This window comes from Odontesthes bonariensis, chromosome 14 (assembly GCF_027942865.1).
Source record: "Odontesthes bonariensis isolate fOdoBon6 chromosome 14, fOdoBon6.hap1, whole genome shotgun sequence".
NCBI lineage: Eukaryota > Metazoa > Chordata > Actinopteri > Atheriniformes > Atherinopsidae > Odontesthes > Odontesthes bonariensis.
This window is the reverse complement of record NC_134519.1, coordinates 19,142,354-19,156,882: the sequence shown is the minus strand read 5'-3', so window position 1 is coordinate 19,156,882 and position 14,529 is coordinate 19,142,354. Positions and strand designations below refer to the sequence as shown.

General features: G+C 39.2%; 2 protein-coding genes across 5 annotated transcripts; one reads left to right on the top strand and one right to left on the bottom strand.

Annotated features, from left to right (window-relative positions):
- Positions 1-42: 42 nt before the first annotated feature.
- ss18 (SS18 subunit of BAF chromatin remodeling complex) lies at positions 43-10,348 on the bottom strand. Of its 4 annotated transcripts, XM_075483324.1 has the most exons (11): positions 10,173-10,348; positions 9,622-9,698; positions 9,459-9,543; positions 8,452-8,608; positions 6,980-7,210; positions 6,689-6,859; positions 6,293-6,370; positions 5,176-5,298; positions 3,333-3,463; positions 2,858-2,920; positions 43-1,658 (listed from the first exon to the last, which is right to left on the bottom strand). In XM_075483324.1, the coding sequence occupies exons 1-10, from the start codon at positions 10,236-10,238 to the stop codon at positions 2,903-2,905; spliced, it is 1,137 nt and encodes a 378-aa protein (XP_075339439.1). In that variant the 5' UTR covers positions 10,239-10,348; the 3' UTR covers positions 43-1,658; positions 2,858-2,902. The 4 variants fall into 4 exon arrangements, with proteins under 4 accessions (XP_075339439.1, XP_075339437.1, XP_075339441.1 ...); XM_075483322.1 differs by lacking the exon at positions 2,858-2,920; XM_075483326.1 differs by lacking the exons at positions 2,858-2,920; positions 10,173-10,348 and adding an exon at positions 9,984-10,142.
- A 582-nt stretch (positions 10,349-10,930) lies between these two features.
- psma8 (proteasome 20S subunit alpha 8) lies at positions 10,931-13,962 on the top strand. Its single transcript, XM_075482280.1, has 7 exons — positions 10,931-11,138; positions 12,183-12,309; positions 12,450-12,574; positions 12,766-12,888; positions 13,018-13,137; positions 13,259-13,321; positions 13,412-13,962. The coding sequence occupies exons 1-7, from the start codon at positions 11,037-11,039 to the stop codon at positions 13,505-13,507; spliced, it is 756 nt and encodes a 251-aa protein (XP_075338395.1). The 5' UTR covers positions 10,931-11,036; the 3' UTR covers positions 13,508-13,962.
- The last annotated feature ends 567 nt before the right edge of the window (positions 13,963-14,529 follow it).

The window sequence follows — 14,529 nt, the reverse complement described above, 5'->3', positions numbered from 1 at the left end:
TTAACGAAAAGATTAAATGCTATTAATTACACACAAAATATATTAAAGATTCTTCCAATTTATTATAATGTACAGTTTACATGAACATGACACAAATGTGACCATCACTTGAATGGGGTGCAAAATGTAAAATATTAAAACAGCACATATAAACAATACCAGAGGATACTGAATTCCTCTTCTTTATGCTGCTGTACATGGGATCAATAAAATATGCACCATAATACAGATATCAAGCCAGTGATATAAAACTGCACAACCAGTCTTTACTGTGAAGGAATCCATTTCAGAACATTATTTTCACATCTTATGTTACATATTTGACAGTAACTATGTTTATTATTCACACACAACACTGAATGACATCAACTTAGATGTTTGTTTTTTTTTCAAAGGGGAGATTGGATTCCAGCATCGTCAACTAACCAACTAACATTGCTGACTAACAACAGAAATGACTTATATACCGAAGTATACCGAGTTTGACCTTTCCCATTTACCAGTTTGCAGTCAATGGACAAGACGGAGGTGTTTTATGTAAAGGGCTACAGAGGACATTAGCTCACAATCTACAGTGGCATCTGCTACATATTACCTCTCTGAGCACAACTGTTAAAGGCCTACGTCCATTGTGCTGTCAGATACTGAGGAAAGAAAAAAAAATCTAGCCATGATACAAATTAGAACCCCCCCCACACACACACACACACACCTTTGTCTTCTAACCAGACCGCATGGCTACGCGTCGTCAGGTACTAAACATTTTCTAGTTTTAGATATGGTGTCAATATTTGTTCTTTAAGGAGCTTCTGTGCATGCCAAATGATCTTTTATTATTTCCATGAAGAATTCATACAGTCCATGTCACTGACAGAGCAAGTCTAGGTTAATAGTTACACAATTCAAAAATAAAGAAAATGTGCTGGATGGGATTCATTGTCATTAAAGAGCATACGAAAAAAAAAAAAAAAAAGGAAAAAAAAGAAATGGAAAAAAAAAATTACAGACACATACACATTTGAAATAAACAACACAACTTTAGTACTACTTTTCATGTCTTATACAAAGTTAGCTTGATCTAAATAGCATAAAATATATTCTTACATCACATACATCAAGACATGTACCATGGCCTAGCTGAAAGTTCACCTGGTGCATTTGGATCATTTTCATCCCACATAAGTCCCCACATAATTCCCTACTGCTGGCATTATTGCTTCTTACGAAAAGGAACTGAAGGACAGAGAAACGATGCACCATAGTTAATGGAAACTACATTTGAGTAATTTGTTATCCAAAATTTTGTCAGCCCGTTTCACAATCTGCAATGCTAAAGGATAAGGCAGTTCCATTTTTAAGGCATTGCTGCTTGAGATATACTGGAGCAGTAGGTGAGTCATGGACTTTGACATTACCGTGTCAATGGGCATGATAAACAGGAATACATTTTATATGGCGAGAACGAAAGCCCAAAGACGAGAAAATGGATCTTGTATTCTTGAGTGTTTTGTGTTTGTGTCCAAAGGGAATCGGAGCTGAAATCATAACTAAAGTCTGCTTTGAAGTTGACCAAAGATTCAAAACTCAGACATAGATTGGAGCAGAGCTGTGTAGGTTGCTGTGACCATCTCTTACTGCTGGTAATTTCCGTACTGGCCCTGTGGAGTGAAATGTGACAGAACCAAGTTACTGACCTTCCCAAAAACCCAAAGTAAAAGCTTATGCTCACAGGGTGCAAACAAACATCTGTCTTTCAACATCATCATTCTGAACACCATGATTAATGCCTGCAGTGGCTGGTGTTGACCAGCAGGTGGCAGCATGGACTCATAAACAGTAAACTTATTTCTAACTTCGATACCTCAAGTTTAGGCAGCAGCACAGCTGAAAACATCATTCCTTACTAAATAGTAGACATTTGATTTTAAGTCAGGCAAAGTCAAGGCAAGAGCAGTAGTGTTTGTTGTATTCCTAAACAGGGGTCAAAATATATGTTCAGTATAAGTGGAAAATGCAAGAACAACCAATTCGTGAAAAGGATTCAACAGTTTGATGTATGTAAAAATTCAGTTCAAATATTAGGGGTGTAACAGTACACACACTTTACAGTTTGCTATGAAAATAAAATCTGTAGTATGGTCGCAGTTTTGCACGTTATTTATTTTTTTTACCCCATTCATTAAGAAGTAAAATGATCGAGCAAATTTTACGCAGCCAATAACTTGAACAATGACTATGATCTGTTTAATATCAAGTATAACGATAACAATTTTGTCCAAAGTTCTATAAAATAAGTGCAACACAGTCAAAATCAGCTGTTAAAGCCAAGAGCCAAGAGTCTCTTTTTTTGTGTTTGGAGAAGCTTTACTTGACCAACATGGCAGCAGGGTTGGTAAATATGTAGGCCTAATTGTCCTGTATGGTGCCCACAAAGGCTCATAAAGGCATAAATAATAAGCGCCTCGTGGTATATACTGAACTGATCAAAACTTTGGACATGAAGTAATGCTCTGGGACCATAACATGTATCGCTACACCCCTATCAAATGCAGTTTCATCATAAACACAAATTTCATAAAAAAATAAATAAATTAAAAAAATAAAATGTAAAGTGAGGGGATTAAGGGCATCTTTTGGTTGTCTCACTGCAGACTAGGCATGCAGTGTTTCTTTACTTTACTTACAGTTCAACCACTGGTTAATGATAATAAAAAGGAGTAAAAAGGAAAGGAGAAACTTGAGAAAAAGACTGAAAAGGATAGAGACAGGAGAGACAGAAGAAATATAAGAGATACAAATTAAGGCTAGGTGGTCAAGTGTCTAGATTGGACGCTGAGGTCCTTACAGCAACCATTACCTTTGCTTCTTACAGAGCTAGTCAGGGGTTCAAATCCCCGCTTCTTTATTTCCTCATGTGCCCCTGAATATTCAAAAATAAAGATATCAAAGTGTAGCTGTGGTCCCCACATAAGACCACAGGAAATACAGGGCAGCAAATTAATCTTCCTTTAAACACTGGAGCAGACTGCATCAAGTTTAAGAAAGAATCCTCTTTAAAGCCCACATATTTCACAGGAATCGTATACCACATTAGCCAGAATATATAACCAAGACAAAGATTAACCAGTGAAAAGACACTAACACTCACATTCTTTTGGGAAGAACAGTATTAACCCCCAAATATGACATATATGTGACAGCATGCACAACACTACCTGCTTACAACTACACAAGATATGCAACTTAATCTGGCAAAAAAATAAATAAAGGAAAACTAAGACTGAAGTTATACACAAGTTTCTGTGGCTGTCCAGTATTGTGGATATACTCACCTGGTCATAACCGTAAGGGCGCTGCTGTTGGGCCTGAGGGGGTCCAGGCTGAGGAGGACGATAACCCCCATACTGCTGTCCTTGCCCCTGTGGGTAGTTGGGATACTGTCCCGGGGCACTTTGTGTGGGACCTTTAATACACAGCAAGAACTAAGTTGAAAATTGCTAATGCTCAACAATCTTAATTTAAGAAACAATGCAGAGCGCTGTAAATAAAAATGTACTTTGTTGTACACTATGCTGTGTCTCCAGCACCACACAGGTGCTGCTCACACCGATTTCTTTGTATTCAATTAATTATGTCAACTAAAAAGACCAAAGCAAACACACCCAGGGCCTCTTAAAGGATACATTTGTGGGAAGTGAACAATTTTCAAGCCCACCTTGATAGAGATGGAAGAACCAAACCCAAGTTCCCTCTCAAAGCCAGCCACTATAAAGATTGCTCAAGTTCTGCCCATTACTTGTGTTTCTTACTTTTAAACTCAGAAAACTGTTACGTTTACTATCTCGAGTGGAGGGCAATAAAAAAAGCGGACTGACGACAAAAAGAGGATAGGGGATATGTCAGACCTATTATTCTGGGCTGGCTCCATGACGTCTGACTCAGTAATGAATGAGAACAATTGAGTCAGGCCTGAGCTGGGCAATGGTTCCCTAATGCAAGAAGACATCAAGGAGATTCTGTTGGTCTTTATTAGAGGAGTAAGCTTCAATTTAAAAGCAAAAGAAAAAAAAAATGTTTAAAAAAAGAAAAGAAAAAGAAAAATCACTTCATCAGCCCCCGTACGCTGCAGCCATCTTTGCCGCCGCTGTGAAGGACCGAGCAAAGTCTGACCGGGGTTGAAGTTAAATGAGGCCCACGCAGCATCGTTAGGCTGCCCATAATGCCTTCTGCTGTTGTGAATAACCTTGTGGGGGCCTGAGAGAGCAGGCATGTGCATGTGCCAGATGGATCTCACCTCACAGCCTCTGCTTTTCCGCTAGCTCATTACTAACATGAGCTTTGGCCCAGATAGAAAGCGATTGATGGAAAGTTCCAGCAGAAGAATGGGATGAGGAAATATGCCTAAAGAGATTCAAGACTAAACTTATATTTCAAACAGTTTTTAATCACTGAACTGTTGCTAATACCAATACCCTGATCATTAACGGTAGTGATGCGTGGATCAACCCACAACCCATGAAGCAGAAAGGTTTGGCTTAAACTTACTAGAAAATATCATAGGTTTCGGGTGTGTCAATCAGTCAAATTATTAATAACTCACAGAAATACCACATTTAGTCAACTGCAATCACCCTTTCACCATCTTCTCCCCTCCGTCTTTCACTTCAACGCAGCCCCTGTGCTGTTTAAGTCTAAACTACTCTAAGAGTAGTTTAATAACAATATTTTGAGACAGTTTGCTTGTGAAAAGACAACTGTTGTTGGGAGAGGGAGAGAAGATAGCTGGAGATTGTAAGATTGCAGAATTACAAATGATCAGTTTGGTTTGGTAATACTGCAAAAAGTGCTGCTGCGGATTGGATCGAGTTTGGGTCGTTGATTAACACTATTGGCCGTTTCTGGTATTTTATAAATACTTTGCCAATTTTTTTTGCATGTGTAAGCCGGAGCAATTCACCAGCTGCGTTTCATGTTCCCCCTCACAAAATTTGAATCTCTAACCAATTCACTCAGTGGGTCTTGATGTCTTGAAATACCCCGACATACCAACAGTTATAGTAATATCAATATCACTCAAGAGGAATTACAGTGCCACAGCCGAACAAAGCAGCCAGAGAAGGCTGCTGGTGCCTCCTACAGGACACATGAGTTTCTATCGAAAAAGAGGCTACTCACCGTAACCCTGCTGTTGTGGTGGATAGCCCTGTTGCCCTGGGTACTGCTGTTGCGGAGGATAGCCCTGCTGCTGTGGTGGGCCTTGCTGGTATGCCTCCTGTTGTTGCCCATACTGAGCATTACCTATCAGGAAGTAACAGCAGCCATTGTAAACAGCGAGTTGACAACAGGAATGCAGACATGTACATAAGAGAGAAAAGAAGATTCTTCCTACACTGTTGTAGAATATGAAAAGAAACTCTTAAGAGTAACAGACATGTACAATATGTAGTAAATGTACAGATATCATTTTGAAATAAGATGAAATGAATCATAGTAATTCTAGTTTTAGTGAAAATATTTGTAGTTGTTGTCCATCTCAAGTTTAGAAGAGAAAAGAAGCACAACATAGCATGCTGAACAGCCTTGTTCAAGATGGCCGGGTTTTCTAAATTTCTAAAAGAGCAAAAAATCTTCGTTCCACAAGTCAAAGGAAAGTAGGGTAGTCAGTATAGGGGGAAATAAACAAAACAAAACAACAAAAAGGTAAATGTTAATTGGACAAAGAGAGAAAAGAAGTTTTGCTTTTTCAATCTGTTCTTTTTTGGGATGCTGGTTAACTTAATATTTACCAACGCTAAACACACCAACCTGAAGAAATGTGGAGTATTTAAAATGATGTGTGGAGGACAACGCAATGAAGTCAGATTTTGTGCTCGTGCCTTTATTTATTTCATATCAACGGACATAGATGGAACTAGAACCAGCCACAAAACCGAAAGTGCACACAAGTAGTGTGCCATGTTGTAATAGGCATAGAGTATCTCTTCACATTGGACTTCAACATCTTTTATACTGATGTCCCACTTAGGACTTGTATAAGATTTTTGTCCCTCAATTTTCAAACTTAGTAAGAGGGGTAAGCATTACAAGACTCGGTGGGTGGATGTGCTTCCGGTAGATTTGACATCGTGTTTTGTCTTCGTTAGAGTCTAAACTCAGATAAATTTCCCCAGAAAATAATGAAGAAACTGAAACTTTGGATTTGTCACAGTCTCTTTACATCATTTGTGTTTTAACACAGCTCCTGGGTTCATTTATTGATGGTCTTCTCCAAGACACTGGAGGGTTCTCCTACCTTCTGAGGCTCCCTGTCCTGCGTGACTGTACTGGTCCCCATAGTAGTCTTCCTGCCCTGGGTACTGCTGAGGGGGTCCTACATACACATACACACAACATACACACAGGTAGATTCAAGGTGTTGTTGGACTAGTTGTGTAAGGGGACGAGTTGAGAGGATGGATTCCTTGCCGCTAGTTCTTGTTAGAAAGCTCTCTCTTGGTCACTTGACTAATTTTGTAGAGGCTGGAGATTTTAGGTTACATCTTTACTCATCAAGATGTCTGTGAACTACAGTGGAGGAAATAGATGAAATTGAGAGGAGCAAAAGCAAGAAACGCAGGAGGGAGGGTTACGAAAAAGAAAGACCAACACACACAGCTTACACACATAAGAGACACACTGAGGGGTATACCTTGCTGTGGGGGTCTGTAGGGCGGCATTGGCCTCTGTCCCATGACATGATTCCCTTGGTTGACCTGGCCCATCATGCCCATTGGAGTCTGTTGTCCCTGGTAATGCTGTGCAGCCCCACCAGGAGGCATGTTATACTGCTGTGATGGAGGCTGCTGATGCATCATTGGGCCTGTTGTAAACCAAAACCAAAAGATCTCAAACTGTGATAGATAAGCGATAGCAACAGCCCGTGCCTTTTCACAAACGTCAATGCGAGATATGATAAGGCGCTGAAAATGTGCGATTTTACCTTGATTGGGCTGCATATTCATGTTTGGTCGAGGCCCATAGTTTCCCATGGGTTGGCCCTGGGTCATATTAATTTGACTCTGAACTGGCATGCCCTGGGAAGAAGGGACCGTGTGATTGTAACCACCCATGGTGCCGTGGCTGCTGGGGGGCATATTCATAGAGCCACTGGGCATGTTCGGAGGCTGGTTGGGGCCTGGACCAGGGCCTTGCATGGGCATGTGATTAGGCCCTGAAAAAACAGCAGCACAGAAGACACATAAAGGAAACAACAACAAAAAAGATTTAGTCCACACTAGTGAGTGTAAATTTCATCCTGCATTTTCATACAAAGACTTATGCAATGCTTTGCTCTAAGAACCTGTAGAATCTGACAAAATTTCCATTTGATGTTTACTGTATCTTAAGTTACTGCAAATGAAAATCTGTATCTTTCTTATAGTATTGTTTTGTGAAATATGTATCATAACAACTGCTCTGAACATGGAGTAATGCATGTCAGAGCAAATTACAGATGAACCGAATCAGTCAAACAACATCTGGAGGTGGTCAACCTGGCACTGTGCTCAGATCTCAGCCAGATGTAAATGTAGTCTGTACAGCCTGAAAACATTTCAAAGAAACAACGTCAGGCTCATAAGTTGAAAGGCCATCTTACTTCACAGGTGCTTAAGTAATGCTCCTCCTGAGCTGGAATGAGTAATGTTAGTTTACAAATCTACCAGCCTTGCCCTATCAATATGCATAGTGTCAACGGACAAGATTTTGGCCAAAATACATTTTTATGTCAGATGTAAATTAAAAAAAAGCCCTTAATCAGATGACAGATTTCACATCCAAATCAGATGTTTATAACAACACATGAGAACCAAATATATCAAATTTACCATTAGAAAAAAAGGATTAACTTCAGTGGCATGACACTCTTAAAGGCAATTCATGGCACTTATTTTTCAGCTGTGAGGCCTGTATGGCATCAATTTGGTCATTCTCACTAGTCTGGGATGATCCACTAGGTTCCTCTGCAGCACACCGCGTGTAGCCTGAACATTTGTAATACTGAGCGCTTATAAAGCACATGCACCTGGATTAATCTCCATTCAGAAAAAAACAACAGTCCGGATAAAGAGGCCTAGGCCCAAAAGAACAACATTTACACCTTTGAGCAGGGAGTGTGCAGGAGGATCACTGTTATCCACTGTTGGCCAGTTCTATTTTACATGCTATTCGAGCTCGTCTAAAAGAAAATACATACACTGCCTCAGTAGAACACAGCTGATAACAACAATCGAATAAAGTCCAAGTCCTACACCACAATTGCAGCCAAATAGGTGACATCATCCTTCCGCAGAACAACCTCCTTCACAGCTCTGTGGTGTTGCTAGGCAACCCAAGTGAGACAGAAACTGAGGGAGAAGGAAAGAAGGGAGAAAGACAAGAGGGGAATGTTGAGACGGTGATGGGGTGACTTACCAGGCATCTGTCCATTCATCTGGTTCTGCATATGGGGGGCTGGAGGGCCACCGCTGACCATACCCTCAGAGGGCATGTTGTGCCCATGAGGGGGCTGAGGAGGGGGTCCACTCTGGTTCATGCCACCAGGGCCCATAGGCATGTTTTGAGTGGGTGGCTGTATGCACACAACACAGACACAAAAATACACATCAGCTGTCTAGAAAGACATCTGAGCTTGAACCACCCAAACGAGAAGCCCCAAAGCATAAAGAAAAAGAAAAAAAAGAGCTGATGACAGCCATTCAGTCCATTAAATAATTAGTTATTAGAACTGAGAGTAATTCAGAAGTAACCAAAATCAATAAAGGACAACACAACTAACATATCTGAGTGTTTGAAAAATGGAAACAGCCATGCAGTAAAAAAAAAAAAAATATTACAAAAAGTACTTCAATGAATGCTGCAGTGTATTTGTATTTAGGGACTTTCAAGAGAGTAGTCAGAAGAGAAAAAAAAAAGAACATTCCAGTTGTTGTGCAAGAGGGCAAAATATCAGAGTTTAAGTGCCACTTCCAGAGGTCAAGGCAGAAGAATGCTGGACTCTACTTTTTCCCATACCATTTGGGACTTTGTTTCTTTAACACATCCCAAAGTCCCAATGTAAACCAAATAAAGCAGCTATTCTCAAATGCTGAATAGTACTAATTGTAGCAAGCAATCACTATTAACGTCACCAAGTGATCTTATCTTTTAATCAAAGAAATCATCCAAATACTAGATGGACTTTTAGTGCACATGGACTGAATCCTGCAAGTTCTTTCTAATGGTCAAATGTGATTTGGCTCAAATAGTTTGAATTATCAACATCTCAAAGAAGACCTCAATCAACATTACTTAATAATAATAATACTTAACAAGACATGTAAGTTGCATTGTTTAATTCGGATCATTAAAATCGGATCAACCCCCCCCCCAAAAAAAAAAAAAAAAAAAAAAAAAAAAAAACTACAAGCATCAATACTCACAGCAGGGAGAAGAGATTGCATGTTCTGATTCGAGTCTGCTATCGTGGCTAGGTACACTAAATTTCTGTGCAGCATCTGTTGATACCTGAATGGATGGAGAGTTATTAATACTTCACAAATCATTATTGAAAAGTGCAGAAAAGAGGGGACTTAAATTACTTACTGTGAACACTCGGCTGTTTTGCCTTTACTCTGGAAGTCCATTATACACTGGATCAGCTGGTTGTTTTCGTCAAGTAACTGCAAACGTAAATGCATATGTTCACATCAACACTGTGTTATTTATGGTAATACTAACACATTTTTTTAACAATAGTAACACGGAATGATTTAGTCGGGACAATTTTGTGCTTCGCGGTGGTTATTCTGTTGTAATGTGAAAACAAAGGGGGGAGTTTTGTCAAATGTGAGCGTGCCTTTCTAGCTAACAAAAGACGGGTGTTACAAGCTAGCCGTCCTTTGCTAACAAACACGCAGGCCTCCATTCATCTAAGTCTCAATTACACATTAGTTCGATAAACTGACCTAACATTCATGGTGTACACATGGCGCCCCGATTCCAAGGGAATTCATATTCACCGCGCTTTGGCCCTGCAACACCGTTCCGATCTGCCCACAGCTAGACCTGGATGAGCATTGCTACAGTGATAAGCTCAACGGCCAGCAGCGTTTCATGCCATAGCCTCCATAATGCTACGCGCTAAAAGAAATTACCTTTTGAATTCCAGCGGGTGTTATATCACCCTTCCGCTGTCTGTGAGGTGCAAACGCCACCGACATGGTGATATGATGAAAAATTAAAATGAACTACAGCATAAAAGTCAAAACTAACTAACACACAACACAAATCGGTATAAGTCAGATCACACAGTTCTGAATACGATGTAATTTCGTAATGCAGTGGTCCTTGTTGGGGGGAGTGAGCAGCAAATATAAACACATCGTTTTTTATTACGTTAACTTAGCCTATATAGTGATAGTTTATTTCTAAATTTGTACAAAGTAAATGATAATTATTAGAATGGTTTATCCATGTAGTTGAAAACCCTCACATCTTGGCCATATTGTATTACAGTTTAACCTATTTTCCATATAGTGGATCAGTCCACAGCGAGACCAAAAGCCACGGGATGTGGACTAGACAACGTAACAAAAGGGGAAGCAGTCAGAGCTTTAATAGCCTGCCTCAATTAAGAATATTAACAATGCAGACACTTTAGAGTAACTGTAATAAATATCAGTTACTATTTTCTCTTTTATTTGTTTATGCCTACGTTTTACATTGCTTTGTTGATTAGATGTAGCGAACAAATGGTGGAATGTGGACACAAAAAATAAACGCTAACTTAATGAATAAAAAGTAAGAATGATTTCTCTCATTTGTAAAATTACATACAGATTATTGTGTTTTCATGACAATTTCTATTCAGGCGGAATCTCTTTTTGGTATAGCCGAGTTCATAGGTTATACGCATGCGCTGTTTCCAATATACAGAGTAAGCGGCTTGTTGCTAACTAGCTGAATCATTTGGTAGAGGTTTCCTCATTTTCGAGTGACTTTACTAATCTTGTAGTGCAATGGCGGCAAGATATGATAGGGCTATTACTGTATTTTCTCCCGATGGTCATCTCTTTCAAGTGGAGTATGCACAGGAAGCTGTAAAGAAAGGTTCCACAGCGGTAAGTCGTTAAATGGAACTAATGCTAAAGCTAACGTGGTCGCTGTCTGTTAGCCAACCAACTTGCAGCTAGCAGATACTCACTAGTTATTAAGCTATTCTATCGTTCAACATCCTCTTTTTGCACTCTAAATTGTAATTTGAACTCATGATGTTGCTGGACATTAAATATGCAAATCCTACTTTTATGTTTGTAGATATAACATTTTAGAAGCTTATAAGGGGTTATAGTTAGCATTTTGTCGCTGTGTCACTCTCGCAATACTTTCGGTTTTGATCTGGTGTCTTGTAGCGGAGGTTCGGTAGAGTTTTGTCAAAAAAAGTTTAGTTATAGCCAAACAAGAATATTTATAGATAAAGTTAGGTTAATGGTTAAGGCTACTAGTGAAAATACTTAAATAAATATTTTTCTTGAGAAAAACTGGTGTAAACAGTTCTTTTGTGTCCTACGTTTTGATTTAGATTTGTTTTAAAACTAATTTCGAATAAACTTTTAATTAACCATGAACTCGCTGAAGTCGTGAGTCACTTCAGTATGGATGACTTCTGATGTAATAGAAGCTTAGTTTGATTTTGTGACTTGTACAGAAAGTGCAGAGCCCAGCTGATTTAAAGCAGGTCTGCAAAAGTTATATGGGATTTTTGTGTAATTTTTTGAGTATAATCTGATTGAAAGATATCCAGTTTTGTTGCATGAAATGTTATGATGCTGCCATCTGCTTCATTCATAAACTGATACCACTGAGACTGTTTGAATTCTTGAAACTTGCTCTAAGTTGCTCAAAAGTTTGAGGAACCGTAACCCATAAAGATGGCAAATATAACCTTAAGTAAGAACATCAGGCTGAGTTTCACGATATGAAGTGAAAGTTATCTGGTGACCTCCTCATGGAAACGGGTTTGTGTAAAATCCTGGATATTTTCTCTTTGAGAGTGAGCACTCTACATCATCTGCCAATCCTTGGAAATGAAAAATTCTGCATTGCTGATGCAATCAGAAGCATTGATTATGTTTCTCTCTCTCTCTCTTTTTTTTTTTGTGCAGGTTGGAATCAGAGGTAAAGACATTGTTGTCCTTGGTGTTGAGAAGAAATCCGTCGCAAAGTTGCAGGAAGAAAGGACTGTCCGCAAGATATGTGCACTGGATGAGCATGTCTGCATGGCATTTGCAGGTACACCTGAAAAAAGATCTTAATGAAAAATAGATCTACTGCATTTCTTTATTCTACAGTAATAATTATCATTAAAACTTTCTTTTTTTCCTTTTTTTTTTGCTTTCCACAACCATTTTACTTGCTTCAATGCTTTTAAGGTCTGACGGCAGATGCCCGTATTGTGATAAACAGAGCTCGGGTTGAGTGCCAGAGCCACAGGCTAACAGTTGAGGATCCAGTCACAGTGGAATACATCACACGATACATAGCAACACTGAAACAGGTGTGTAATTGTCTTACTGTTGATTTAATGCAACCTTTTATAATCATTAAAGGCATCCATATATTGTGCTGTTCAGAGGCTAAGTATTTATTTATTTTTACTCTTTTGCTGTCCACGCTGTGTTAGTTTTTTTGTTTATAGTAATGACGCAAAAAAGCATGAGCAAATGTGTATTTATTTTATACTTGCAGCGCTATACTCAAAGCAACGGGCGCAGGCCGTTTGGAATCTCTGCGTTGATTGTTGGCTTTGACGACGATGGGACCCCCAGGCTGTACCAGACGGACCCATCAGGAACCTACCATGCCTGGAAGGTCAGTGACTTTTCTTTGTATACTTCACATTGTTGTGTTCTTACACAAGTTCAGCAAGTGCAATAAAAGTCTGAATATGACTGATAATTTGTTTTTGTGTTATTTCCGGGGGCAAAAACAAAAAATCAGGCAAATGCTATTGGTCGAAGTGCAAAAACCGTAAGAGAGTTCTTGGAGAAAAATTACACAGATGAAGCCATTGCTGGGGACAATGAAGCAATCAAGTTGGCCATCAAAGCTCTGCTTGAGGTAAGGTCACGTTATAAGTCAAAAATGGTTTACTTTGGTTTACTCTTTCTAATCAGCTAAATACACTAAAGCTGAATTAATACTGAAACGTTACTTATTATTACTTCTTCACCGATCATAGGTTGTCCAGTCAGGTGGAAAAAATATTGAACTTGCTGTTATCAGACGGAATCAGCCACTGAAGGTAAGCTGTGAGGTTAATCTGGGTTTTAAAAAATCCTTTTCAAAGAACTTCTGTATCAGCTAACAATTGTGTATTTTGTCTCTTTTACAGATTTTGGAATCCAAGGAAATTGAGACTCTGGTGGCTGAGATCGAGAAGGAAAAAGAAGAAGAGGCAGAGAAGAAGAAGCAGAAAAAATCCACATGAAACAGTTGACAAAGTCTTTTCTTTATTGCACTTGGATGACAATAGCAAATTGGGGTTCGAAATATTAGTATTTACTCATTTATTTCATAGTAAGGAGCTGAGTCATACCTTGAGAGTTGCTGGTGTTGCTTAATTGTTTTTACACATTTCCTCGTGACACTCTAACATTTACAACGAATAGCAAGTTCATGTACCTAAAACTGTTGAGTTGGCTGAGTTTGGACCCACCTGCTGATTTGAAATGAATGAGATGGTGTGTCCAAACATTAGGCTGGTATTGTGTATGAGCAGATCTCAAGTTAAGAGTTAGATCTTTTTCCTTTCTTACAGAATCTTTTTTATATCATACATCAAACAGCTAAGATACTGGTAAATCTCAAGTGCTTGAAAAAAATGTATACGACATTCAGAACCTTAATGAAACTAAATAACCAATAAAAGTTGACTTGTTTGTATGTTTTCGGCAAAATCTTTAGAATCTCGCAGTTATACCAAATAGCTTTTCTAGGTAAAGTCAGTGCTGAGTAAAATGATCAGAAGGCCTTTAGTAACACTGACCGGTTTCCTCCAAATGACTTCAGCGGGACTGTAAAACAGTAGAATACCCCCACTCCCTGTGTTGATTATTCTACTGCGAAGCAAGTACTGCAATAAAGTTACCTGCAGTTAAAAAAGCCACTAGCGGCAGTGGAGTGTGTGGCCATAAAGTGCGATGTTTTTACATCTATCAGCATTCTGTCACACAAACCTGGAAGTAGTGGGAGTTTGATTGCTTTATAAAGTGGCTCACCTTTCCCTCAGTCATTTAAAACAAATTAGCAGCGAGCGAACGAAGTGTCTAATGGTGGTCCAACAAGACGCCCTCATTTTTATTTTATTTTTTTCCCTCTGCCTTTTTATTTCATCCTAAATTCGCTTATCAAGCAACCACTGCTCTGAATTCTCAACGACACAATTATGGCCGGCGGTGTGGTAGGGCTGCTTAATGGGATCCTGGCCTCAGACCCCAGTGGGAACTTTCA

Coding starts and splice junctions, on each gene's coding strand:
- ss18 (XM_075483322.1), bottom strand. CDS start 10,238: ATGTCGGTGGCGTTTGCACCTCACAGACAGCGGAAGGGTGATATAACA. Junction 9,544..9,621: donor AAAACAGCCGAGTGTTCACA/GTAAGTAATTTA, acceptor CCATCCATTCAG/GTATCAACAGATGCTGCACA. Junction 6,371..6,688: donor CTACAGACCCCCACAGCAAG/GTATACCCCTCA, acceptor ATGTGTATGTAG/GACCCCCTCAGCAGTACCCA.
- psma8 (XM_075482280.1), top strand. CDS start 11,037: ATGGCGGCAAGATATGATAGGGCTATTACTGTATTTTCTCCCGATGGT. Junction 11,139..12,182: donor TAAAGAAAGGTTCCACAGCG/GTAAGTCGTTAA, acceptor TTTTTTGTGCAG/GTTGGAATCAGAGGTAAAGA. Junction 12,889..13,017: donor GAACCTACCATGCCTGGAAG/GTCAGTGACTTT, acceptor ACAAAAAATCAG/GCAAATGCTATTGGTCGAAG.